Genomic DNA, 27,649 nt, shown 5'->3' on the forward strand with positions numbered 1-27,649 from the left:
AAACATTATATTTGATGCTAAATGTAATATAAAGAGAGGGGGAGATTGTGGAGAAGAGATTTTTTTTTATTCACACATTTATTCAACCACTCATTTATTCATTCTATAAGTGTTTATATGAATAATTATTACTGTCTGTGATTTGGCATTTGTAGCACTCAATAATCTTCTGATTACATCTTCATTGTCTTTCTTCCTAGATTGTAAGTTTCATGAGGATGGGGACCACGTCTCTCTTGGTCACACTGAATCTCTGGCACTCCAGCATGATAGGTCCTCAATAGATTCTAGATTAATGAATGGAGTTAATAAATGAATCTGGGTATTTTAATCCAGTTGGTGCCTATAAACCATAAGCACAAATATCCATTATACAAGATTGAGAGTTTTAAGTGCTATAACAAGTGTAAATAATAAATTCTATGAGACTTCAGCGACTGGAAAATTTTCTTGAAAAAATTGGGGGAGTTTCATAACATTGGAGTTTGGACTTAAGCTAGGTAGATGTCTTAGGTTTGGTTTCCTAGAAATACAGCCTGAATCAATGATGAAATTGCATTCAGATGGAAGGTTCAAACCAAGAGCAGAAAGAATGAGTAAAAAGGGAAAGGAGGTAAGAGAACATATGTGAGCTTTGATGTAAAAACATAACTAGTTGAGTTCTACTACTATCTAGATTGTAAAATCTGGACAGCATTACTCCCATCCTAACAAGAAAAACTGGAGAAAAGGTGTTCCCAGACCCAATTCTAATGTGTCTGTGGAGGCTTCCGCATACCAACAAGCAATTCTTGGACACCAGCAGGGTGTCTGAGAATTCAACACTTTGGAACTCAATTCTGGAACTGTCTACCCAGAGATAGAATCAGATTCCACAGGTAAAGAGCTCAGTCCTACAAGTTGCCCGCGACTTCTGACTGGCTGGGTATATTTATCAGAGGCTCCCATGACCCCCTTCTCCAGTTTCGTTAATTTGCTAGAATGGCTCCCAGAACTCAAAACCCATTTACTCATTAGATTACTGATTTACATAAAGAATATTAAAGGATATGAATCAACTGCCAGATGAAGCAATATGTAGGGCAAGGTCACAAATGAAGAACCTTCTGTTTTCTTGGAGATTGGGGCTTAGCACATGGAAATATTCTGGTGCCTCAGTGTGGAAATGCTCCCAAAAGGGCACCTACGAGCTATCCTTTTGGGGTTTTATGGGGGCTACATTACATAGTCATGACTGACTAAGTCATTGGCTATTGGTGATTGATTCAACCTCCAGCCCTCCTCTTCCCACCTTGGAAATCAGGGGGATAGGACTGAAAGTTCCATTCTTCTAATTACATCCTGGTAACCAGGCTCCATCCTTAGGAGGACTCCAAAAGTCATTCATTAGCATAACAAAAGACAACATTGCTGCTCTCATCACTGAGGAAATTCCCAGGGTGTTAGGAGTTCTGTGCCAGAAATGAGACAAAGACCAAATATTTATTTCCTTTTATAAATCACAATATCACAGCTCGATAATTTAAAAATAATAATTTTTCTTTAATTCATCAGAGAGCTAAGATCCCAGGGAAACTATGTAGCCTGAAATTGAAGGAAAGACAGGCTCCTGAAGAAGAGATGAAATGAATAACAACCCTGACTCACCTGTGGCAAAATTAGGGGTGGGGGAGAAGATAGGTGCCACACAAGCAGGTAAAAATATTCAAAGCTAAAATGTTTGATAATTTGGTAAATGCTAATACAGAGCCAGAGACGCAAAGGGAATTCATTCTCACTCATAGGCTTATCTCCAAGGACCTCCACTAAATGCTCAAAAACAAGATTGAGGGCAGAACAGGAGAAAGCCTCCCTAAGACGTGAAAATCTAGAGGAAGAGGAGTGGCCACCTTTCCTTTGGGAAATCAATATGAGAAATGTTGGAAATTTGGAAATGAACAAAGCTCTAGTTCAACTTTTATTCTGTATAAAACAAAATATAACTGCAGAACCAGCTCAAAGTGGTCCTATTCTGTTTTTAAGAAGATACTGAGTTGATTTTTAGAGACAACAGACCAAAACCAAAGGTCATGCAGCCAAGGTATGCTCAGAGGAGAGATCTTTGACCTCCAGTGGCACTTGGAACCAAAGTCTCAAACCCTGCTCCCTGAACCAATAGACCATGACATGACTGGAATTTGAACACCAGAACCCTTTCCAAAGTGAAGGGTCCATTGTCCAGGTAGATGGGGGTGCTGAAGCCCCTTACCATACCTTACAATAAATGGCCAAGTTCTGGAGCTCTCCAATCAAAACCTGCTCCACCAGCACTTCTGCATACCAGCCTGTTCCCCTTAAAAGTCTCCCTGAACTCTGGATTGGGAAGATAGATTTGAGCTTTGCCTCCTATCTCCTTGTCAGTTGACTTAACAATAAAAACCTCTTTTCTTCTCAAAAGCCAGTGCCATAGTATTGGCTTCTATGCATGTTGGGCAGTGAGCCCTTCTTATAATTTTGGTGACTATGAAATGACCAAAGTCTTGTGACTGCCTGATTGAGGCACTGTAGCGGGTAGGGACCACAACCAATCCTGATTGGCCTATTCTGGTTTGTCTAGAGGCTCATCTTCTGGGTTCTGGTTTCTCTGCTGTGGTGCTTCAGGCTCCTCAGCACTACTTTCTCTATTTGAAAAGTCATCTCATTAACATAACAAAAGACTACTTCGCCACTCTCACCACTAAGGAAATTCCAAGGGTTTTAGGAGCTCTGTGCCAGAAACAAGATGAAGAGCAAATATATATTTCCTTTATAAATTACAGTATCACAGCTAGATAAATGAAAAATAATAATTTTTCTTTAACTCATCAGAGAGCTAAGATCACAGGGAAACTAGCCTGAAATCGAAGGAAAGATGGCTTCTTGAAGAAGAGGTGGAATGAGAGCCCTGAAGAAAAGACAGCCCCTGGATCAAAGATCTTTCAGGTGAATGACCTCACAAATATACACTTGTGTATGAACTTGTGCCAAAATTGTCTAAGAATCTTTGAGGATTGTGGGTTCAAGTACTACCGTAGGGAGATAATTGGAGGAAAGTTTAAAACTGCTGAGGTCCTCAAACATTGGGTTTGAATCCTAAACCTTGGGTTTGAGTCCCAGAGTCTTGCATTTCTTTATCTGAGTACTGTACAGCAGAGTACTCAATCTGCTGTATTGTATGTGTGCACTTTGTTTCAGACTAAAGGTTCTATAATTTACTACTCTTCAGCAAACCCAGAGGGAGTTGCCAGTGGCAGCCAGGCAGACCTAACTCAGGGCAGCTGTTCATTTCAACTCAATTGCACTGAGCAAACACTTGCTTAATTACTGACCCAAGGTCAGTTCTCCCCAACTTGAGTGGATAAAATGTGCCTGGTGCTAGCAAGGATGAGCCTGGGTGATCAGTTTGTCCCCAATGAGGGGATCAACACCTAGGGCCTGAAATATTATGGCAAGTCAGATACTGGAGCCCCACATTCATTGGTTTGAAAGTGGAAAGTCACTGACCAGGTCACTTTAAACAAAATTCTCTTAGGATTTTCCAGTCAAGATGGTGTAGTAGGTAAACGCTATCTTTATCTCCTTTCAGGACCACATCAAAATTACACCTAAACCACAGAAAAACCATCACTGAGAATTCCCTGAAGTCTAGCTGAACAGAAGTCCTACAACTAAGCACATATAGAACAAGCCACCTCAAGACTGGTAGGTGGGGCAGAGATGTAGAACAGGTTGGTTCCACAACTGCATATGACTATTAAAAATCAGGAGAGATATCTCGGCCATGGAGGTTCCCCTGGAGGAGTGAAGGGTCCCAACTCCACACCAGGCTCAATGCCCAGAGTTCTAGCACTGGGGAGAGAAGTCTCCATAACTTCTGGCTGTGAAAACCAGCAGCAATTGTGGCTGGGTGAGACACAGGTCAGCTAGAGTCCCAGGTGTTCCTCTAAAAGGTCCCATGAACAGACTTATTCACTGATGGGCTCACTCGGTCTGAGCTCCAGCACTGGGGCAGCAGCTTGAAAGTCATCAGAGACATGGGGGAGGAAATGAGTTGTTGAGTTTCAGAGTGAGGACTGGAGAAGAAGCTTTCTTCCAGACAGAAAGTGCTGGCAGAATCCATTGTATCTTTCTTGAGCCTTTCCTCCTCCTGGCATACAGACCTAGGTGTCCCCAATATCTGAGTCTCCATCAACCTAGCTAACATCATTTGTCCACCCCTCCCTGGTGATTCTCTGAGACCCCACCCCATCCAACTTTCAGACATTCCCAAGCTGCTTTCAGTGGCTTTTCCATGTAAACAGGCTCTCTTGGCTCATGCGATGGACTTTCCTAAAATCTCTCAAAGGTTCACAAAACCCAAGCAAGCAGCATCTAGCATCAGTGTGCCCCATTCCTCTGACTGAGCAGCCCCAAGCCTGACACTAGTGGCATCTAGCTTTGGTTCAGGGCTTGGCCTCTCAAGGCATCTCCAAGCCAAAGCATGCATAGAGGAGAGAACTTTGACCTCCAATTGCACCTGGAACCAAAGTCTCGCCACTCCCCCCCCCCCCCATTCACACTGAAACAAAGGACCAGGACATGACTGGAACTTGAACCCTTTCTAAAGCAAAGGGTCTGTTGTCTAGGAAGATGGGGTGCTGAAGCCCCTTACCATAAATGGCCAAGTTCCAAAGCTTTCCAATCAAAACCTGCCCTGCCAGCACTTCTGCATACCAGCCTGTTCCCTCTAACTCCTTAAAACTCGCCCTGAAGTCTGGATTGGGAAGACAGATTTGAGCTTTGCCTTCTGTCTCCTTGCTGGTTGACTTTGCAATAAAACCTTTTTCTTTTCTCAAAAGCTAGTGCCATAGTATTGGCATCTATGCATACTGGGCAGTGAGTCTTTGCTTGGTGCCAAGTAACAAAAGCAGCATTCTTTCTCTGGGGGAGAGGCAAGAATGTGGAGGGAGACCACCTCTGAATTTCAGGTGCACAAGCACAGGAAAGGCCACAAGTTGAGGGTAGAGCAAGAATATTGAAAAAAACAAAACCAAACCAAACCCCGAACAATGTCTTTGTCCATTCAGACTGCTACAACGAAACACACTGACTGGGTAGCTTATGAACAACATTTATTTCTCACAATTCTGAAAGGTGGAAAGTTCAAGATCAAGGCTCCAGCATAGTCAAGTTCTATTGTGAACTTTCTTCCGGGTTCATAGCTGGCACCTTTTTACGATAGCCTCATGTGATGGAAAGGGTTTGGGATCTTTTATAAGGGCACTAATCCTCTCCAGAGGGCTCCACCCTCGTGACCTCATCACTTCCCAAAGGCTCCACTCTCCTAGGACAATCGCATTGGACATTAGGCTTTCAACATATGAAATCCTAATGTTTGTGTTTGGGAGAACACAGACATTCAGACCATAGGACTAAGTTTTCAAGTTTATTAACACAAAGCTTTTCAGTTTTATTTTCTTTATAATTTGGGCTGTATATTTATTGGTGTCAACTCTCCCAGTCATTATTATTTTGTACCTTTCTGGTCTACTTTGTTATTTTTTTCAAAACCAAACTTTTAGTTTTATTGATTCTCCTACTTGATATTTGTTGTCTATTTTATACGTTTCTGTTTTTCTCTTTCTTTCTCCTTTCTCCTGTACTTTTGGGTTCATTCTAATGACTTAAGTCTTATTACTTCAGTTGGACTCTTAGCATTAATTTCCAATTTTTAAGGCTCTGTTTCCCTTTTAGTACTGCTTTCACTGCATTCTACAGGTTTTGATATTTACTATTTTTGTTATTAAATAACTCAGTATTAAACATAATTAAAAATGGGATATTTCTTAACTTATTTAGAAGCATGTTTTTAAATTCTCAAACTTATGGATATTTTTAAACTTTTAATTATTGACATCTGTTTTTGATTGCATTGCAATGAGAATATGATCTTTATGATAACCAATCCTTTAAAATTTGTTTAGATCTGCTTTATGCCCTGGTACATGGTGGTCAATTTAAGTAAATGTGCTGCATATGCTTAGAAAGATGAATTTTTTTATTATTTATTGCATGGCTTTGTCTGGTTGCATGGCTTGTTAATTATGTTTTTAAAATCTCCTATATCCTTACTATTGTTGTCTGCTTAACCTAACAGTAATTTAGAGATATTCTGTTGAGCTTTCCTGCTCAACAACTTTGAATTTCCACCATTTTTTTGCATTTTACATTTTGATGTAATTTCAATAGAGTTGTTCCATATGCTGATGCAATAAAAAAGTTATACTTCAGGGTATACTGTATTATGATCCTCACTCTTAAAATGTATAAGACAAATATCCTTTTTAGTCACTTCAATATCCCTGAATTGTTTCCAAACATAATTACTATGAAAACTAGTCAACATGAGTGCTAATCAGTAGAGTGTATACAAATTTTTGTCGTAGCAGAAAGATCAGAATGAACTCCAATGTAATAGGTGGTGTATTAGTTTTCTATTCCTGCTGTTACAAATCACCACACTTAATTGCTTAAAACAACACATTTGTTTTTTCTTTCTTATACTTCTAGAGGTCAGAGTCTGCAATGAGTCTCAATGGGCTAAAACCAAGGTTTCACCAGGACTGCATTCCTTTCTGGAGGCTCTAAAGGACAATGTATTTTCTTTCCTTTTTCAACTTTTAGAGGCTGCCTGAATTCCTTGGCTCATGTTTCCCTTCTTCCCACTTCCAAGCCAACAATGTCAGTCTAAACCATTCTCACATGGTCACTCTCTGGTTCTCCTTCTGCCTCACAAAGAATGACCCATATGATTACACTGGGCCAACCCGGATAATACGGTCTCCTCTCCCCATCTCAAGGTCAGTTGATAATCTTCATTCCATCTGGAACCCGAATTCCCCCTTTCCATGTAATCTAACATATTCACAGGCACTGAAACTGGGTTGTGGCTATTTTTGGGACGCTCATATTTTGCCTCTCACAGGTGGTAAATAGAAGGAGAGGAAAAGTTGGACATCATGTTTAGATTGAATTAAAGATTTATAATAAGGTTAGAGAAGGTACATAAAATAATACAGCAACCTGCCTAAGTATGACATTGCTTTCAAATCTACTTCATGTTTACTCCTAATATAAATATATGAATATAATTATTATTTGATCACTATTTATGTTATTAAATATATTTATTTTGGAAAAAAATATTTGGTTTATTCTCAGATAATACCCTAAACAGTGTCCTCATCTATCTATGAGGACTTTCACAATGTCTAACATGGTACTAAGGATACATTACCCAATTTCTAAAGATCGTGCTGGTCCTTCACATTTAAATTTCCTTATCAGTAGATGACCAAAGGTAACTTTGTTTCAGAGTAAACTCTCTGTGGCCTCATAAGATACAATTCTCTTAGCATAACATAGATTGTCCGATTGACCTCTTGCCACTCACTAGGTTTACTCTTAAAATTATTGTCTAGTCCCTGGTATGGGATTGGCTGTTTGCCCCTTTTTGTCTTTATCTTGTCTGTTTTCTTTTGCTTAGAATTTGTCGGTCTCACAGTGAACCTTATTCTTTAGACTCAGTTTCCTGGTTCCTCTCTCTGGGAAACTTTCCTTAATCTCTCCAGGCAGTAAGGCACTTCCTCTCAGGTCAACGATTATTGCTTATCATACTAGGCACTACGGTAAATGCTGAAGATGGAACTATGAAGACAGGATTTCCTGCTCTCATAAAGCACCTGGCAAGCGAGACTAACCTTTAATTATTTAGTTATACTTCTGTTGAATGTTGTATAAAGATGTAGTATCATGAGACTGTATAACCCAGTCTTAGGAGGGTGGTAGGGGCTAACTTCCCTTAGGAAGAGATATTGAAAGATTTGATGGACGGTCCCATTGTACTTTTTATAATTCTCTCTTGCTTAGGCAATTGTATTTGAATTGTTGCTTTAAAAATATGATTTTGAGTAGCTAAGTTTTAGACAATGATTATCACAAGATCCTTTGGGCCATCATAAGAATCTGATCATGATGTCTACAATTTAAATCTATGTGTAGCATACACTAAGTATATCATCTTTTACTCCTAGCAATATCCTAGCTATTACTGTTATTATTCCTATTTTATAGATAAGAAAGTTGAGATGCAAAATGAATAGTTTGAGGATTCTTCCAAGGTCTCTGTTCTGGAAGTCGTTGAGTCAGTGGCCCCAACCTACTTGTTTCAGGACCCCAAAGCGTTTTTTCACCATGCATTTCTACATCTTTTCATTTGCAGAATCTTCTAGTGTCTGGTTTCTGGCAGGTGTTCCATGAATAAATAAATACACGTGAAAGCCTTATGCTAAAGGTAGTATTATTTTTACTCCTGTTACCCTCACCAACATAGACTAGAACTTCCTCCTCTTAGGGAGAGGTACTTGTAGAACTGGTTTCAGGCTTGCATGAAGACTAGCAATTTCAAGTTATTTATTCAACCCATTACATTCTTTTTCTGTCCCGGATGCCACTAATTTCCTACACCCTCGTCAGATGAAAAAAAAACACCCATCTTTTGAATATACTGGTCATCTGAACCCGCTTTCCCCACATTCCTGTAAAGAGACGGGCCTCGGCTCCACGCCTGCCTTCCCTTCCTGCGTGGGGCTCCAAGGCGAAAGCGCCTGCATTCTCAGAGTTTCTAAATTTGGGGCCTCAAGGAGGGAAAACAGAAGCCACGGGTTCGCAGGCCACTGAGCTCAATTAGCTCTTTTCAGCTGCATCCCTGTTTGCGCATCCCCGCGTCCTCTCCGGCTCTGGGTGGCAAAGGACGCAGTTGGAGATGCCCACCCCCGGGCAGCAGCCACCGCCAAACTGTCCTGCAGACAAGCACCCAAGGCCTGATACCTCGAACCGTTGGAGACTAAGGCGGGGCGAAACTACGCGTGCGAGTTGACGTCACGCCGACGCACGAGCACGCCGGCCCCTCCCACAAACTGGCGGGTCGGGTTTCCGGCGGGAGAGGGGCTCTTGGTGTGGAGGTGAAGCTTTGGCTTGTTTCGGGACGCCGGCTGGCCGCGGCTGTACTGTCCCCTGGTAGCCGCCAGAATGCCTCACTTGGAAAACATGGTGCTTTGTCGCGAGTCCCAAGTGTCCACCTTGCAGTCTCTATTTGGAGAGGTATTGTGGTCAGGTGATCTTTTCCAGATCCCGGAGACAAACGTTTTCGAGGTCTTGCGACGTGTTCCTTTTGTGTGTGTGTTTGGATTGAGGGGCAGTAGAACATCTTTTACGTTGAGATAGGGGGTGTTGTAGGTCTACCCCACTCCTTCTCCCCAAATAACCTGTGTTAGCCCCTTTAAAAGGGAACTGCACAGAAGGACGGGCCTGCGCTGCAGAACGTTAGCCCACGACGTGCATTTACAGACACGCCGCACTTTGGAGATGGTGTTAGCCCAAAGTAGTCACTAGCGGTTGCTTCTTATTTTCACCTAGCTGAACAGGATTTTAAACAACAGGTGTGTGTCATTTATTCAAATGTAAGTTCGCACATTTCAGTGAGGTAGTTGGTGTAATCAAGTGTGTGTGTGTGTGTGTGTGTGTGTGTGTGTGTGTATATATATATATATATATATATATATATATATATATATATATATATATATTTGTTTTAAAGATCAGTGAGGGCCAAAGCAGTGCTTCAGGTTTAAAAATTCAGCGGCTTTTCCCAGATCACTCCAACCAGAAGTGGTCCTCTTGAGAAAGAATATTGGCAAATAGAGATGCGCAGTGTCAACGCGGTATGGGTCACAGAAAGGCTTTTGAGCTCTACTCTTACTGCAGATCATGTTTAACATCAGTTTTTTGCAAGGTGCTGTGTACGTGGGAGATTCAAAAAACTAGTTAATATTTTTAAGTGGATGTATTTATTCAACAAATAAATACTGAGCACCTTCTCTGTGTCAGGCACTGTGCCAGATCCTGGCCATTACAGTTTATATTGGGGAGTTTATGAAGGTGAAAGGTTAAATAACAATGCAAGAGTTCAATTTAGTTCTAGGGAACAATAAGAAAGATGTTATAAGGAGGGATATTATTAAGCACCAAATAATGGACGCGGACAAGTGTGGCAGGATTCCATAAAGGAAGAGTTCTAGTGGAGCTTGAAAAAATTTTTTGCAGGATGTTTTGAACTTTTCTTTAGAGGTGAAATATAGTATTTGTGTACAAGATGTTCAGCAAGCGTGCATTTAATTCTTGGGACAGAATTTTTGAGCTAGGTAATTTACAGGATTTTTACATGCATTTTCCAAAAAGGATTATCGTATTAAAACACCCATTTTTAGTTTACTTTTAGGGTTTGGGCTGCTTTTGCATTAGGCATATGGCATATAGAAAGTTTTTTCCTGTATAAATCTGATTTCCAATTTGTCTTGCAAGAGGAAATGTATAACTTAGTGGCTAGAATGTGATAAATGTTTGTGACTACTACTATAGAGGTGGGTGATGCTCATAGAGACTACTTTCTCATAGAAGTTGCATCATCCAATTTTCTTGTAATTATTTTTAAAATGTATGTCTTCTGACTAGACTACGAGCTCCTTCAAAGCAGATTTTGTCTTTAACTGATATTTATACTCTTCATTGTATCATGGTTTTCAGTATTTAAATGTGCGTTGAATGACTGAAGCATATTTGTAGTATTACTTTTCACTAGGCAGCTTACTCTTAATATATTACTGGAGGATCTTATGAATATGTACTTTGAAATATGTGCTATGTAGACTTTATAGTTGTTTTATTTGATGAAATGTATACATTTAGGCCAGGGTAATTTAGTATGCATAACTCAAAAATATCCTGTAAGTTTTCCTAAGAACAGAGGACTCTTGAAATCCTTCTAACCCTGTGATTACATTTGTTTAGTTTCAGAGCTTTAAAATGTATAATGCAGTTGCAGCCTGTGTGGGGATTAGATTCTTTACAAAAGGGTTAAAATAAAAATGAAGTGTGGTCAGAATTATCCTTGAAAAACCTCTTAAATCTCCTATAAATTTGAAAATACAAAAGTTTGTATATATAAATCTGTACAATGATAAAATTATAACTATATATAATAATGTAGTATATAATAAATATGCCAAATATAATTTTTTAGAAATTTTAATTTTTTAACAGAGGAACTGCTTAGAGTTGAATTTAGGTACAAAGTGTGGTGATGACTCCACTGAATGCTCACTTTTGAAATAATTTGTATTCAATATTTTACTTTACTACATGAAACTTTCTCGTGAGTTGATAAATGTTTATTTTCTGTTTTGCATGTGCAGATTGAAATTTTTCTTTTCTGTTCTAGAGACATCATTTCAGCTTCCCATCTATTTTTATTTATGGACATACTGCCAGTGGAAAGACCTATGTAACACAAACTTTGTTGAAAACTTTAGAGGTAAGAATAACCCTAAATAAACTCAATGTTAATTGATTTTTACTGAGTCCTAGAAATGGAAGGGATCTGGGAGCTTATTTAGTCCAGTTTACCTTTCTCTGAAGGAATATCATCTACATAAAACATTTCTGACCAACTTTTGTTTAACTACCTTCAAAGACTGTAGGCTTCAGAAAAGATTGTTATATAACTTGAGCCTTGTTAGAAAGTGATTTTTTTTATTTCTAACTTTCATTAGCTGATAATATTTGGGAAAAAACACATGATGATAAATTCTTTAATAACTATTAAAATCTGTTTATTTTCCATTGTTGTATTTATAATATTGATACTGGTAAATCTGAATGTCCACAAGTACGAAACTGAATATATCACCTTTACCCTACCTTTCTTCCCATAATGCTTATAAGGGTATCGATAGTCACATAGCTGTTAAACTTTCTCTTTCCTCATCCTCACTCTCATGGTAAATCGAACCAGTAAACATGTTCTACTCCTTCTACATTATTATTGTCTCAACGCCATGTACCTTTAATCACAGCCATAACTATCTCCGTTTCACTTACCATTGTTTCCTCCCTGTATTTCTGCAACAGTCTCCTCAGTCACTTAAGATCATTAGGAAAATATTCAGGTGCTTTGTCTGATACATAAGACCTTTCATGAGCTGAATTCAGTTTAACTTTTATAATATAATATAAAAGTCTTAACTATTATATTTAAGAATTTGGGCTGTAGAGTCTGGCAGACTCATGTTCTCCTTCTGGAATTACCACTTAGTTTTTTCCCCATTTGAAAAGTAGTGCTAAAAGTGACAACATTTGGAATTGTTGCGAGAATTAAACGAGTTAATACACGAAAAGTGCTTAGTACACTACTTAATATATAGTAAGCACTCAATAAGGGTATCTGCTATTATTAATGATTATTGCCATACTGTCTGTCATGTTCTAAGCCAGGATGGGCAAACTTTTTCTTCAGGGTCAGGTAACAAATATTGTAAGCTTGTAGGCCATATAGTTTCTACCACAAGTACTGAACTCTGCCTTAGTGTGAAAGCAGTTGTGGATAGTGTCCATCTGAATGGGTATGGTTGGCTGTATTCTAATACAACTTGACCAAAAGATGGCCGGCCCACAGGCTGCAGTTTGCTAACCCCAGTCCCAAGCTCCAGCTCTGGAGGTGCATGTTTTGTATGGTATACTGAACGACTGACAGTTCCTGCTCTCTTACTTTCAAGCCTGGGCACATTTCAAGCCTGGGCTCCTTCCACTTGGAATGGTTTTCCTGTACTCACTCACTCGGCCTCTACTACCGTATTGCTTGGCAAATGCTTATGTATTTTGCTAGGTGTTCTTATATTTTGGGAAGCCATTGTTGACTTCCTAGGGCGTTTTAGATTCTCCTCTGTTGTGCAACCTCAGTACTCTGTGCTTAATTCTATCAAAATATTTAGAGTCCTTTCAGCTGTGATACTGTATTTGTGTTTCACTGGCTCAAGACTGAGTTTCTTGAGATTATCCTCAGAACCAAGCACATGCTTGGCACATACAACTTGTGAATTTTAGCCTTCGATCCCTAAGATCACCTGTGCATTTTACAAATACAGATGCCTGGGCTTCATACCAGATTCCCGAATCTGAGTGTACAAGGTCTGGATCAGGCATTTGCTTTTGAGAACCCTGTGTATGAAGTGTTCAAATGTATGTACGTAGAGTAAAAGCATGAAAACCGACTCAGGAAGTCACATACTTAAGGGGTATATTTCATTTTTTAACACATAATTTTTGCTGCTCTTTAATCTTTATAATAAATGATGATTATTCCTACTTCTGGTACAGGTACATGAAGAGACGCTTAGAATATGCTGCCATTAAAGGTCATGTGTAGTACACAGATAGTAGTAAGCCAGACACTTATTCATAACAGAGATCTTGTGGACTCTGGTTCATAAAGGAATGGAGGTAAAGGAGGTCAGCAAATGCCGGTGAAACTGTGCCAAAGTAGATGTAATGTAGCCTTAGTTACACCATTACTCAGAGAAAGAAAAGCCTCCTTATTGGGTGAGGTTTTTAGAGTATCTCTAGAAGTAGTTAGAGGTTCCATTATTTGTCCCAGATGCTACAAGTTATCTTCCTCTAATGATCAGTACTGCTTTTGTGATTTCACCCCAAAAAGAGACTGTATGTGTGAGCGTCTTTTGTTTCCTGGTTACTTCGGGAATTACCTCCATTTTGATAGTTCCCTAAATGAAGAGCTAAGTCTCAATCATCATAGGATTATTATGGTTTCTAACTCTTAAAATTATTTTTTGATCTAGGTTCATTCATCATTAAAATTATTATCTTAAAATTATAACTATAAAATTTCCTCTAAGAATTTTAACATTCAAATGTACTTGGGTTTTCTTATAAGAATGCTTTAGAGGAAAATACAAGTTCGCTTTGAATGCCTATAGGAAAGAAATGGCAAACTCAAATAATTGAAGTGAGTTTAACGAAGGGACTATATTTTACAAAGGTTGAAGAAATGTTAAGGGAACCAATAAGGGATGGTAAAGCACTGAGGGCCTTTACCTCTCCCAGATCTGAACTGGCCACAGGAAGGAACAATTAGCAGACCGCAGCAAGAGCTGTAGCCTTACACTAAGGGCTGCCCCACTGGAGCTGTGGCCTTTGGTAGAAGGTCGTAGGTGCTGTCAAACTGGACCACTGAGGGGTAGGGGTGGGAATCAAGGGAATAAATATTCAGCTTCTCTTTGTTATCACTCTTCAGTTTTCCGCTGGTTCTTCTCATTGGCTGAATCCAACCAGTGCTGGAAAATAAGAGTCTGAGCGATACCATGTGTAGTGTTCAGATTGCTCGGACACAGAGCATGTTGGAAAATGGTGGGGTATAGGTTTAGAAGGGCAAATAGGGAATATCCAGCAGAACTATTATTGTATATATGTGTTTTCTGTTTATACTTTTTTGTGCTTTGTTTTCAGCTCCCACATGTCTTTGTGAATTGTGTTGAATGCTTTACCTTGAAGCTGCTTTTGGAACAAATTTTAAACAAGTTGGATCAGTTCAGTTCTTCAGAGGATGGATGTTCTACTCAGATAACCTGTGACACATTTAATGACTTTGTTCACTTATTTAAACAAGTAACCAAAGCTAAAAGTCTCAAGGATCAGACCGTATATATTGTAAGTAATTTAATTATATCATCTCTTATTTGAAAACTGGTTTATTCGCTCAGTTTTCTTATATTTGTTTTGAGTCTCATTATGTACAATGCACTACACAAGGTGCTCTTGGAATACAAAATGTTTTAGATGTATTTCTTATCCAGAGGGAGCTTCAGTTTAATAGAAGAGTTATGACGCATATACTGACATATGATCACATACAGAATGTGGTAAGTGATAACCATGAGATGTAAAGTACTGACTTAGGTACATCCGATACAGTTTCCAGAGGTGATAGCACTTGAGATAGATCTAAAAGAGTGATTAGGGTGTTGTAGGAAGAAACTGAAGAATAGGAATTTCAGATGGAGAAATTCTATAAGTAAAGGCATGCAGATAGGAATGGAGGCCCGGGAATGTCAAATAGTCTAGATTTAGTGGGTTGTAAATATGAAGGGAGAAAAAGTCTAGAAATGTAGGTGGTGGCAGATCATGGAGTGTCTTGAAAACTATATTAAAACACTTTATTTCATTTTCAATGTAGTAAGAAGAGATAGTAAAGATTTTAGAGCAACAAACATGCTTTAGGAAGATTACTCTGAAGGCATGTTGATTAGATGGTTTGGAGGAGGTGAAAGACTGAAGGCTGGATGAACGGTTTTGAGGTTTTGGTAGCTGTTTACTTTAGAGGAAATTTGGGCCTGGACTAGAGTTGAGAAGGGAGATGCAGAAAGGAAAAAAAGCAAGAGACAACAAAGGTCAAACCTGTTGATTGTGTATGGGGTAGGTTTGTGGGGAAAGATGAATCACTGATTTTATGTTGGCTAAGTTTTGAATTGTAGTAACATCAATGTGAAAATGACTAGCAGTTAATTGAAAATGTGTAATGTGTTTTACAGTCGTGAATTTTTTAGTATATGTGCTGCCGAAGCGAGCACAACAGTCGTGAATTTTTTAATAATATTTTAACGTTTTAAAAAATGATTATCTTGGGAACTGGAATTGAATTTTAATATAAAGCTTTATTAAAACAGTAAGTTATAAACTCACTGAAGGGACCAAATCTTACTTATCCTTGCATCTCCTTAAATGTATAAAACAGTTCCTTCCACTTTTTAATTTCATTCATTTATTCAACAAATATTTATTGAGCACTTCCTGTATGTCAGGCACTATTCTCGATACTGGCCGTAGAACAGGGGAAAAAATAATCTCTGCCCACTTGCAGCTTATAGTTTAGTTGAGGAAGATAGATAAGAAGCAAGTTAATATGTAGTCTGTCAGATGTGATACATTAACAGAGTAAGAGAGAATCAGGTGGGTGAGGGAGAATAGTTATTTTCCTAAGTAGGGAAGACAGGGAAGACCTCACTGAGATGATGATAACTGAATTGAAACTTGAAGGAAGTGAGGGGCAAGCCATGAAAACTTCTGAAAAAAAGAGTATTCCAAGCAAAAAGGTTTACACAAGAGTACAAAGAAGATTAGAGCACGCCTTGTGTATTCAAAGGATATCAGGAAAGTCATTATGGCTGGACTAGTTTAATGGGGAGAGTGGTAATGTTGAGAATCAATGGAAGGGTGCAAGGATAGAAACATGAAGACGAGTGTTATGGATTGACTTGTTTACTCCAGAAATTCATATGCAGAAGTTCTAACCTCTAATATTTCAGAATATGACCTTATTTGGAAATAGGGTCATTGCAGTTCTAATTAAGATGAAGTCATACCAGACTAGGTTGAGCACGTAATCCAGTATGACTGGTGTCCTTATAAAAAGGAAATTTGGAGACAGACATGCACATGGGAGAATGCTATGTAAAGATTGGAGTTACGCTGCCACAAGGCAAGGGACTAGCAGAAGCTAGGAGAGCGACGTGAAACCGATTCTTTGCTAGCACCTTCAGAGGAAGCATGGACCTGTCAACACCTAGATTGTGGACTTCTCCAGAGCAATAAGTTTCTGTTGTTTAAGCCACCCTGTTTGTGGTGCTTTGTCATGGCAGCCCTAGAAAACTAATACAATTAGTTATGAGGCATTTGTAATAATCTAGGCAAAACATGTTGGCTTAGACCAGGGTAGTAGCAATGGAGGTGGTAAGAAGTGGCCTGGGTATATTTTGAGGATAGGGTTGACAGAATTTTCTGATTGGTTGAGCCTGGAGGAGGAGAGAAAGAAAGAAATCAGAATGACTCAGAAGTGTGTGTGCACCTCAAAGGACGGCGTTGTCAGTTATCTGAGTGGAGAAAACTATGGCAGGTGGGGTTTTCCTGTGGGGGAGGAATGATCAGGAGTTTGGTTTTGGGCATGTTAAGTCCAAGTAGAGATGTTGAATTAGAACTTGGACACTTGAGTTTGTGGTCAAATATGATGATGCTTTTTGGAGTTGTGAGCTGTGAAGCTGGATTAGGTCACCAAGACAGAGGTGAGTCCAGTGACTGAGTCCTGTGGCCCTTCAGTGTTCAGGAGATGAGGAAGAACAAACAACGAGACAAGAAATCAGTGATGGGGCGGCCAGTTGGTTCAGTGGTTAGAGTGCAGTGCTCATGGCACCAGGTTTGCTGGTTCGATTCCCACATGGGCCAGAGAGCTGCACCCTCCACAACTAGATTGAAGACAACGACTTGACTTGGAGCTGATGGGTCCTGGAAAAACACACTGTTCCTCCAATATTCCCCAATAAATAAATAAATAAATAAATAAATAAATAAATAATAATAAAATAAATCAGTGATGTACAAGGAAAACTTGCAGAGTGCAGTGTCCTGGAAATCTTGCTAAGCTGCCCTTTCCTCGTCCTTTGGATGAGAGAGCAGGCTTTTGTTGGGGCTTTTTGGTCTATGCTAGTTGGCCTTTCTTCAGCTGGCTTCTTCAGCTCCATATCAGGGATATGAGAGGCAGAAGACAACTCAGGCAGTTTACTCTCTCTGAGGTGAGTTGCCATTCTTCCAGTTCTGAGGTCCCTAGCTAGTTTGCCTTCTCTCTACCTTTCAGAGCCCTGTTTGTTATAAATACATATACATATACATATACATATACATATACATATATATATATGTATATTTATATATATACACGTATACATATATATATATATATATATAATATTCAAGATTCTTAGTAATACTTAGGAGGAAGAATAGGAAAAAGTACATCTACTCCATCTTCTTAGAAGCAGGAAGTCTATTTTTTTTTTTTTAAATGTACATGCATAGTGACTAAAATAGTTTGGCACCATTACCACCTTGATTTATGCTAAGGAGGCTCTAGTTTAACCCACCGTTGCTTTTTTTTTTTTTTTTTTTTTTAAAGATTTTATTAGGGAAGGGGAACAGGACTTTATTGGGGAACAGTGTGTACTTCCAGGCCTTTTTTCCAAGTCAAGTTGTTGTCCTTTCAATCTTAGTTGTGGAGGGTGCCGTTCAGCTTCAAGTTGTTGTCCTTTCAGTCTTAGTTGTGGAGGGCGCAGCTCAGCTCCAGGTCCAGTTACCGTTGCAGGGGGCACAGCCCACCATCCCTTGCGGGAGTCGAACCGGCAACCTTGTGGTTGAGAGCCCGCACTCCAACCAACTGAGCCATCCGGAAGCTCAGTGGCAGCTCAGCTTAAGGTGCCGTGTTCAATCTTAGTTGCAGGGGGCGCTGCCCACCATCCCTTGCGGGACTCAAGGAATTGAACTGGCAACGTTGTGGTTGAGAACCGGTGCTCCAGCCAACTGAGCCATCCAGGAGGCAGCTCAGCTCAAGGTGCCGTGTTCAATCTTAGTTGCAGGGGGCGCTGCCCACCATCCCTTGCGGGACTCGAGGAATTGAACTGGCAACCTTGTCGTTGAGAGCCCACTGGCCCATGCGGGAATCGAACTGGCAGCCTTCGGAGTTAGGAGCATGGAGCTCTAACCGCCTGAGCCACTGGGCGAGCCCCCCACCGTTGCTTTTGCACCATCAGTGCAAATGTCAACATGGTGAAAAAGGCAAATCATATTTTAGTATTATTATGAAAATAATGGTGACCTTTTCAGCCTCCTGAAAAGATATCAGGGATTCTCCCCACCTCCCCCAAGGGGCCACAGATCACATTTCAAAAACCAGTGATCTAAGAAATAAGTTGATTTTTTCACTGAGGTAGGGTAGGAGACAAGATCACTGGTGGAAAGGAATATAAGGAATTAAGAGTCTACTGTATCAGAATGGGCCATTTATGTCAGTTTGAAATATGCAAAAAATGTAAGAGTTGTATTAGAGAAGTGATAGTCAGAAACTAACATTTATAGAATGAAGAGGAATGACACAAGAATACGTGGATGGCTTCAACAAGTAGAATTTTAAAGCTGTGGTGTCTTTAGGGAGAAGAGAGAATCAATATTCTAGAAACAGCCATGAGGAGTAATTAGGGCCCTCCTCATTTGTCAGGCCCAATGGAGTAAAGTAGGCATTCAGGAAGTATTTATTAGTTGACTAAAGGTTAAGAATGGATAACTTTGAAGATAATTAGTTTAGAACATTTTTTAGAGTAAATCTATAGACTGTTCAGCTATCTAATATATGAACTGGTAAGCTTCAGTACTTAGGAAGTAATACAGAAAGGTGGCTGAGAATGTTTTCTTGTCAGTAAACTAATTTACAAATCAAGAGTCTATTAGAATGCCTTTGTGTAAATTATTAAGAAAAATGCCTGTATCTGAATTAAATTTTTTACTTCCCTGAATTTGTTATCTGATAATTGCTTTTGAAGGGGATAATTTATTAGAATACCATAAAATCATTAATTACAGTTGGTTACCTATATTAAATCAGAATGAACTATTAATGCTCCAGCTTTGTGTTCTATATTAAAATGGACATAAAAATTGACCAATTTATTTGAATTTGTGTCCTGAATCAAAGAGTTATTTAAATGGAGATTGATGGGAAAATTGCATAATGTGAATGCATAGTGGAGAGACTAATTTATACCTTTTTAGCAGTAAATAATTTTAGCTTTATTTTGTCTAAACTAGTTAGGAGTGAAATATCTTAAGTTGATTACTCATATTGTTCCAAGCTGTCTATTTAATAAAACAGATAGAAAACAATTTGTACTACTCAGGAAAGCAATTTTACCTACATTTTAATTTTATGCCTAATTTAAATAATTATAATTTGCAATAATCTATTAATAAAGTGTAAATGATTAAAAAAACACCCTTTCTTTGGAGAAAGGGTGATTTCAGTTCTTGGTAGAAATTGTACAAGAGGAACTTAGAACATCTTGCCATGTTAGAAAACTAGGAGACTTATCAACTACTAGGGTTATTTAAAAAAGACGGAGGATCTCATGGATCAGAAGAATTAATATTGTTAAAATGTTCTTACTATCTAAAGTGATCTATAGATTCAATACAATCTCTATCAAAATTCCAATGGCAGTTTTCACAGAAATAGAAAAAACAATTCTAAAAATTTTTTTGAATCACAAAAGACCCTGAATAGTGAAAGCATCCCTAAGAAAGAAGAACAAATCCTGAGAAAGCTGGAAGCATCACATTTCCTGATTTTAAACTATTGTATAAAGCTGTAGTTATCAAAACAGTATGGTACTGGAATAAAAATAGACACATAGACCAATAGGACAGAATAAAGAGCTAAGAAATAAACCCATATATATATATACATGATCAATTAATTTATGATGAAGGAGCCAAGAATATACACTGGGGAAAGGACAGTCTCTTCAATAAATAGTGTTGGACAAACTGGACAGCCACATGCAAAAGAATGAAACTGGACTAGTATCTTACACCATGCACAACATCAACTCAAAATGAATTAAACACTTGAACATAAAGCCTAAAACTAAAATTCCTTGAAGAAAACATAGGAGAATATCTCCTTTACATCAGTGTTGGCAGTGATTTTTTTTTTGGATTTGACACCAAAAGCAAAGGCAACAAAAACAAAACTAAACAGGTGGGATGACATGAAACTAAACAGCGTCTGCCCAGCAAAGGAAACCATCAACAAAATGAAAAGGCAGTCTGTGGAATGGGAGAAAATATTTACAAGTCATATATCTGAAAAGGGGTTAATATCCAAAATATTTAAGGATCTTGTACAACTCAGTAGGAAAAAAATAATCTGATTAAAAAATGGGCAGAGGAACTTAGTAGACATTTTTCGAAAGATGGCCAACAGGTTCATGAAGAGGTTCTCCTCATCCCTAATCATCAGGGAAATGCAAATCAAAACCACAACGAAATACCACCTCACACCTGTCAGAATGTCTATCAAAAAGATAAGAGATAACAAGTATTGGCAAGGATGTGGGGGAAAAGGATACCCTTGTGCAGTGTTGGTAGGAATGTCAAACAGGATGGAGGTTTCTCAAAAATTAAAATTAAATTCTGTCAATCTTATTTATGGTATGTAGTCAAAGGAAATGAATTCAGGTTCTCAAAGAGATACCTGCACTCCCATGTTTATTACAGCATATTTACAATAGCCAAGATAATGGAAACAACCTAAATGTCCATCAGTGGATGAAGATGTAGTATATAACGTTAACCTAAAATTAAAAAGCTGAAATGAGAAGCAAGAAGTTTTTATTTGGAGTTAAAGAATTGCAATTTGGGTAGTACAGATTTACGCAGAAACCCAAATAGTGTCTCTATTAAAGGATGAAAGCAAAAGGCTTTTATGAGAAAAGCAAAGAAATAATGACATGAAAAGAAAAAGAATTCCTGTTGGTTCTAACAGGCTGAGCTACTCAGCTATACATGATTGGTTACTGATTCTGTCTTCAGATAGAGAGTCCATAATCATCAGTCCTTGTGGTCAGGATGTCTGCTTTCCTGCTGGCTTTACAAACAATTGTTTGTAAAACAATGTTGATTTTAGCCCAGTGCAAAGGTCTGGCCAAGTACAAAGGTTCAAGGAACAAGATATGCTAGGCAGTTCCGCTAGAATGGTGGCTCCATTTTGAATAGCCTCAGTTTATAGTATTTTTAACAATGGAGTATTATTCAGCCATAAGAAAGGAGGAAATCATGTCATTTGCAACAATATGGATGGATCCTGAGGACATTATCCTAAGTGAAGTAAATCATAGAAAGACAAATATTGTATGATCTCATTTATATGTAGAATCTAGAAAAGCTAAACGTATAGAAACTGAGTAGAATGGTGGTTACCCAGGGGCTAGGGGGTAAGGGAACTGGAGAGATGTTGGACAAAGGGTACAAACTTCCAGTTAGAAGATGCATATGTTCTGGGGATTCTAATGTAGAACATAGTGATTATAGTTAATAATACTGTATTATGTATTTGGAAGTTGCTAAAAGAGTAGAGTACAGCTTAAATGTTCTCACAACAGAAAAGGGGAATTTTGTGAGGTGATAGAGGTGTTAGCTAACGTGATGGTGGTAATCATTTTGCAATATGTAAATGTATCAGATCAACTCATACACCTTAAACTTATACACTATTATGTGTCAGTTATATCTCAATAAAGCTGAGGGAAAAAGACAAAGAAGCCATTCTGAAGGGGCTTCAACTGGCCGAAGATGAGACAATTTGACCATCAAAAAGTAGATGCAAGCACAGTAGACATGTTAAAATTCAGGAATTCATAATGATATTAAATAAATATATAAAAACAAAACCTCAGCTCATTGGTTACTATGGGAGTTTAATTTACTAGCGTACTGCTGTAGGCTGAATAATGGCCCCTGAAAATATCAGGTCCTAATCCCTGGAACTTGTACATGTTACCTCATTTGGCAAAAGCGTTTTTGCAGGTGTGATTCAGTTAAAGATCTTGGGATGGGGAGATTTATCTGGATTATCTGTGTAGGCCCTAAATGCAATCACAAATGTCCATATAGAGACAGGCGGACAGAGACTTGACTACACCACATAAACAGAAGATACAGCCAGATACGGAAGCAGAAACAAGTGAGAGTGAGAAACTTGGAACATGCTGGCCTGGAAAATTAAAGTGATGCAGTCACAAGTCAGAGAGTGCTGGCAGCCATCAGAAGCTGGGAGAGGCGAGGGATGGAGTTGTGGAGGGAATATGGCTGTGCCAACACCTTGATTTTGGCCCAGTGAAACTGATTTCAGACTTTGGACTGTGAAAGAATAAATTGTTAGTCTGTTTTAAGCCACCAAATTTGTAGTAATGTATTATAGCAACCACAGAAAGCTAATACAGGCATACACTCATTATTCTGAAAATAGGCACGCAAAGGAAGAATCAAGCATTTATTCCTTTTGTCCTATGTGAACTTTATTTCTGGTTAGCCAAATAGGGGATGAGGGAGAGCTCTTTCCAGAAAAATGTCCTCCAATAAATGCAGCAAGAATAGTAGGAGATTATAGTGTTGTAATCCCTAATTAATAATTGCAGTCCCTAATTAATAATGTATATAGGTAGTGAGCATCAGTTGATGCTGAAATCATTAGGAGAAAAGCTTCTGGGGAACTTGATAATGAATGGATGGATCAGGCTGACAACACCTGAACCTGTCAGTCAATATTAACATCATAAAAAAGATAACCAGGTCTTGTGTGCTTGCTGATGTAATTCAGTAAGACATACACAGCACTATTTGTGAAGTATTCTTGCCCAAAACTTGAACCTGAATCAGATCAAAAGTCTGGATCTACTGATTATTTTACAGTAAATATAGAGGATATAGGAACACATTAAATGATGCAACAGAAATGCAATCAGCCGATCCAGAATTTGGAAAATTCTACATGACACATGACCTAACTAAAAGGCAAAGTGTTATTTGAACCAAACAAGAAACAAACCAAATGTAATGTATGGACCTTTTTGGATCCTGAATCAAATAATCTAACTCTGAGAAGACATTTATGGTGCAAGTGGGGAAATTTGAATCCTGGTTATTAGATGATACTAAGGAATATTGTTTAATTTTTCTAGGCATGATAATGATACTGTAGTTATGTTTTTAAAAAGTGCTCATTTTTTATAGCTGCATACGACATATTTATCTCTGGGGTTTGTTTTAAATTATCCAGCAAGATGGTGGAAGGAAAAGTGGAGGGTGGATAGAAGAAACAAGATTGACCATATGTTGATATTGTTTGAATTGTGTGAAATATATATGGGAATTCATGGTACTCATCTCCCTAGTGTTGTGTATATTTTAAAATTTCCATAACAAAAAGTAAAATGTTAGGGTAAATATTTTAAATAGTGCTTTTAAGACTTTGATTTTTTTTTAATGGACACATGGATGACCTCTTCAGAAAGGTTTTTTTAAAAAATTTAATAGTTTTTTAAAATGGAAATTTCAAATACCTAAACAGAATAGTGTAGTGTACCCAAATGAACCCATCACCCAGCCTCAATCATTAACATGTAGCCAGACTTTTGTGTCATCTGTACCCCATTTCATTGTTCCTGAATGTATGTATGTCACTCATAAATCTATATATGTATACTATATCTTTCTGTATATAGTATAATATGTATATTGTATATCTCTAAAAGATAAGTACCTTTTAAACAAACATAATCCCAATAACATTGTCATAACACTGAACAAAAATCTTTATCTTAACATGATCTATTATCCAGTTAAACAGGGTTTAGCATGCAGCTAAAGTTCAAGCAAAAAAAGTTTTATGTGATGAAATTCAGAGTTTTCTTGTGTGTCTTTCTTTTAGGTCAGAAAGAGCTGAAATTTTTTGGTTTATGGTGAACATTTGTCTTTTATCAAATGGGATAAAAAGTGCACACGATTGTGTTTCTTTTTTTTTTTTTTTAAAGATTTTATTGGGGAAAGGGAACAGGAGTTTATTGGGGAACAGTGTGTACTTCCAGGGCTTTTTCCAAGTTAAGTTGTTGTCCTTTCAGTCTTAGTTATGGAGGGCGCAGTGCAGTTCCAGGTCCAGTTGCCCTTGTTAGTTGCAGGGGGCACAGCCCACCCTCCCTTTTGGGAGTCAAACCGGCAATCTTGTGGTTGAGAGGACACGCGCCAACGAACTGAGCCATCCAGGAGCTCAGTGGCAGCTCACCTCAAGGTGCCTGTTCAATCTTAATTGCAGGGGGCGGAGCCCACCATCCCTTGCAGGGGTTGAGGAATCGAACTGGCAACCTTGTGGTTGAGAGCCCACTGGCCCATGTGGGAATCGAACTGGCAGCCTTCGGAGTTAGGAGCACAGTGCTCCAACCACCTGAGCCACTGGGCCAGCCTGTATTTTTTTAAACCTAAGAAAATGTCCTTAGAGCATCTTACATCATTATCTTTTTGGTAGAATACCTGAAAAATAAACCTTTTTAATGTCGCTGTGACTCATTTTCCATTTAGAAGTTTGAATTAAAACGTGTCATAAATAGTCCGTTTTTTAACTTACTTGACCTATTTAAAATATCTTCCACAAATCTAAATAGCATTTAAAAATTCATGTTACAGTTTTTCTTTTTAACATAGAAAGTTCACTTCTGGAATTGTGCATTATTAATTTTTGTAATTTTGTAGCTTAATTGTAAATGTGTAAAAGGGCATTGCAAATTGATTTTGATGCTACTTTTTTTTTTTAATAAGGTTCTAGATAAAGCGGAGTATCTAAGAGATTTGGAAGCGAATATTTTGCCTGGGTTTCTTAGGTTACAAGAATTGGTAAGTAATGTGTGAGAATCTTTTTCCCCTGTGGCCTAATCAATAGACTGTGTTGTCAGCTTTTTACTTTTGCCAGTCTGATAGGGAGAAATGGTATCTTAATATAGTATTAATTTGCATTTCTCTATTATGAGTGAAATTAGCATTTTTCAAAATTAAAGCGATTTGTGACTTGATAACATTTATTTTTCAATTTTAGCTTTTTATTTCTAATTACAAGTGACTAACACTGCTTTCTATTAAAAGATTTTAGGTGGTTGCTTGACTAAATGGTAGTGGGCTAGACTGAGCTTTCTGCAAGAATTAAAAAGTTTTTTTTTCATTTCAATAATCTAAAAAAAATGATATGTCTATTCTGTATCATCTTGAGTTCTTTGTCATGGACACTGGTGTCAGAACCAGCTTTGTATTTCAATTTGCAATTGTGTTGGCACTGAATAGTATTAATACTGCTCTAATTGTCATGGTCTGGGAAGAGAGCAGGCATATTTTTTAATATGCATATGTGTCAGGTGAAAGCTAAATGATATTATGGCAAAAACAGGATTTTACAGTTGTTTAAATAAAGAAAATTGGTGAGAGAATTCAGTGTTCACCAATACCAGTTGGTATAGGAATACTGAACTCAAAAGAACTGTGACTGTTCCACTTTGTGAACATAGATTAGTTTGAGCAAGCAGTACTGTTCATCATATTCAGTTAATGTTAATTTAAATTTTGATTTTCTAGTTTTGTATTTAACTTACAAATTTATTTTGGGTTTTATAATTTTGTGACCACTTTTAGGATAAATAGTTTATATCTACCTAGTTTTATGTCTGTGTTATTTAAATAATAAGTAACATTATATATAGTACGAATTAATTCAGTATTTGTGGGGGGTAGTGTTTAGAGCATTCCTACCTTTGAAAAGTTAAATGCGTTACTCAGATTTGAGAAACTGTTAGAAGTTCAGAGAGGCTTTCCAAGTGCCCTGAAATCATTGTGCTCCTAAGGCTGACTACTAAAGTTCAATTTTAGTTATAGTTTTCCAATATGGAGAGGACAGGAGAAGATTAAGTGTAGCTCTTGGTGGCCTGTCGTAGAAGTTTCCTCACACAGCTTAGCCTTTCCCAGTTTGATTAACTCTTAGCATCTTACTACTAAGATCAGGGGCCCATCTCATTTGAGCAGATGACGTCTCTTGTCTTTTATTATTCTGTTGTGTTTGTTTTTTGGCATTCACAGCCACTATTTCCCATTGCTTTGGTCTAGAACTCCCTGTCTAGTATCCAGAGTGCATTCTTGCTATCATCTTGCCCTGCGGTATAGCTTACTGCATTTTTTCCGTTCATGCCCAGTGATGGTGATTATGCGTCCCTTCATAGTAGTTAGGCTTTTCACAATTTTCTTTTAGTTTTAATTATAGAAACTGAACAAAATTTAAAAATTCTCAGTAATCTCCACTCTAACAGAAAAGAGAATTGTTGTTTTAATGTTTCTGAAAACATGCTTGATTTTTAAAAACGTATTTCATTTAAGAGAAATAGAGTAAAAACATTTCCTGTTTTTATATAGTAAATGTTTTTTTATAATAAATATTTATCCGAGTAAAATGAAGTTGAAATTATGATAGATATTATATATTGAAAGTAGTTTCAGATGAACAGATGAGAACATTACCAACTTAAAATCCTTTCAGACTGATACATTTTTTAAGCCTCTCAGTATTTTTTAACTGACTTTATAAAATGCTTTTGGATAATCATATTTTAAAGCGAAGGCAGCTCAATGCTTTGAATCAACTTGTGTTTAGAGCATACTTTTTTATCCCTATAGAAATAAATTCAAGGATTCTTAAAAGTTAATAAGCTTATAAGACAAAAAGAGCATTTGAAAGTAAACATCTTGTCCTTAATTTCATAAAGATGCTAGATTTTTGTGGAATTATTAATTTATTGAACTCAGCTGCCTTTGTTAGTCAAAAGAGTTTTTTCTAAATAATGAATATTGGAATATAAGATTAGACATAAGTTAGGAATCAATAAATAGTAAATTATCATCAAAGTATACTATAATTTATTTATGAGCTGGGGTCCTAAGAGTAATTATAGAACAAAACAGCTATGTCTGCATTGTCAACTTGGGAGATGTCAAAAGAATATGGAAAAAATTAAAATTTGTGTTGAAAATACAGAGGTATCTACAGATAAATTCTTCACTAGCATGCATAGGGCATTTGGGGCCACTCTGTGGAAAGATAACGTACACAGTAAGTTTGTTCTTGCAATGTTCTTTTTTGGTATGCTAATTATAATTTCTAAATATACTCCAAAAGATGTCTGTTTACTTAACACTGGTGTTTTAGATACTAACAGTCATACTTGGTTGTGTTTTTAATGCGTATTCAGCATCAATTTTATGTGATAATTTGTGTGAAAAT

The 27,649-nt window shown here is 37.8% G+C and overlaps 1 protein-coding gene across 2 annotated transcripts in view; it reads left to right on the forward strand.

Annotated features, from left to right (window-relative positions):
* Positions 1-8,971: 8,971 nt before the first annotated feature.
* ORC5 (origin recognition complex subunit 5) overlaps positions 8,972-27,649 on the forward strand; it is a 78,570-nt gene continuing 59,892 nt past the window's right edge. For both annotated transcript variants that reach the window (XR_012498863.1, XM_019713598.2), the window contains exons 1-4: positions 8,972-9,159; positions 11,336-11,428; positions 14,416-14,616; positions 25,153-25,227. Coding sequence is in view for 1 of the 2 variants with exons in the window: in XM_019713598.2 (XP_019569157.1) it covers positions 9,088-9,159; positions 11,336-11,428; positions 14,416-14,616; positions 25,153-25,227 (441 nt within the window). In the remaining variant the exon portion in view is untranslated. The remainder of the gene's footprint in view (positions 9,160-11,335; positions 11,429-14,415; positions 14,617-25,152; positions 25,228-27,649) is intronic.

Source organism: Rhinolophus sinicus, linkage group LG09, assembly GCF_036562045.2.
Source record: "Rhinolophus sinicus isolate RSC01 linkage group LG09, ASM3656204v1, whole genome shotgun sequence".
In the NCBI taxonomy this organism is placed as follows: Eukaryota; Metazoa; Chordata; class Mammalia; order Chiroptera; family Rhinolophidae; genus Rhinolophus; species Rhinolophus sinicus.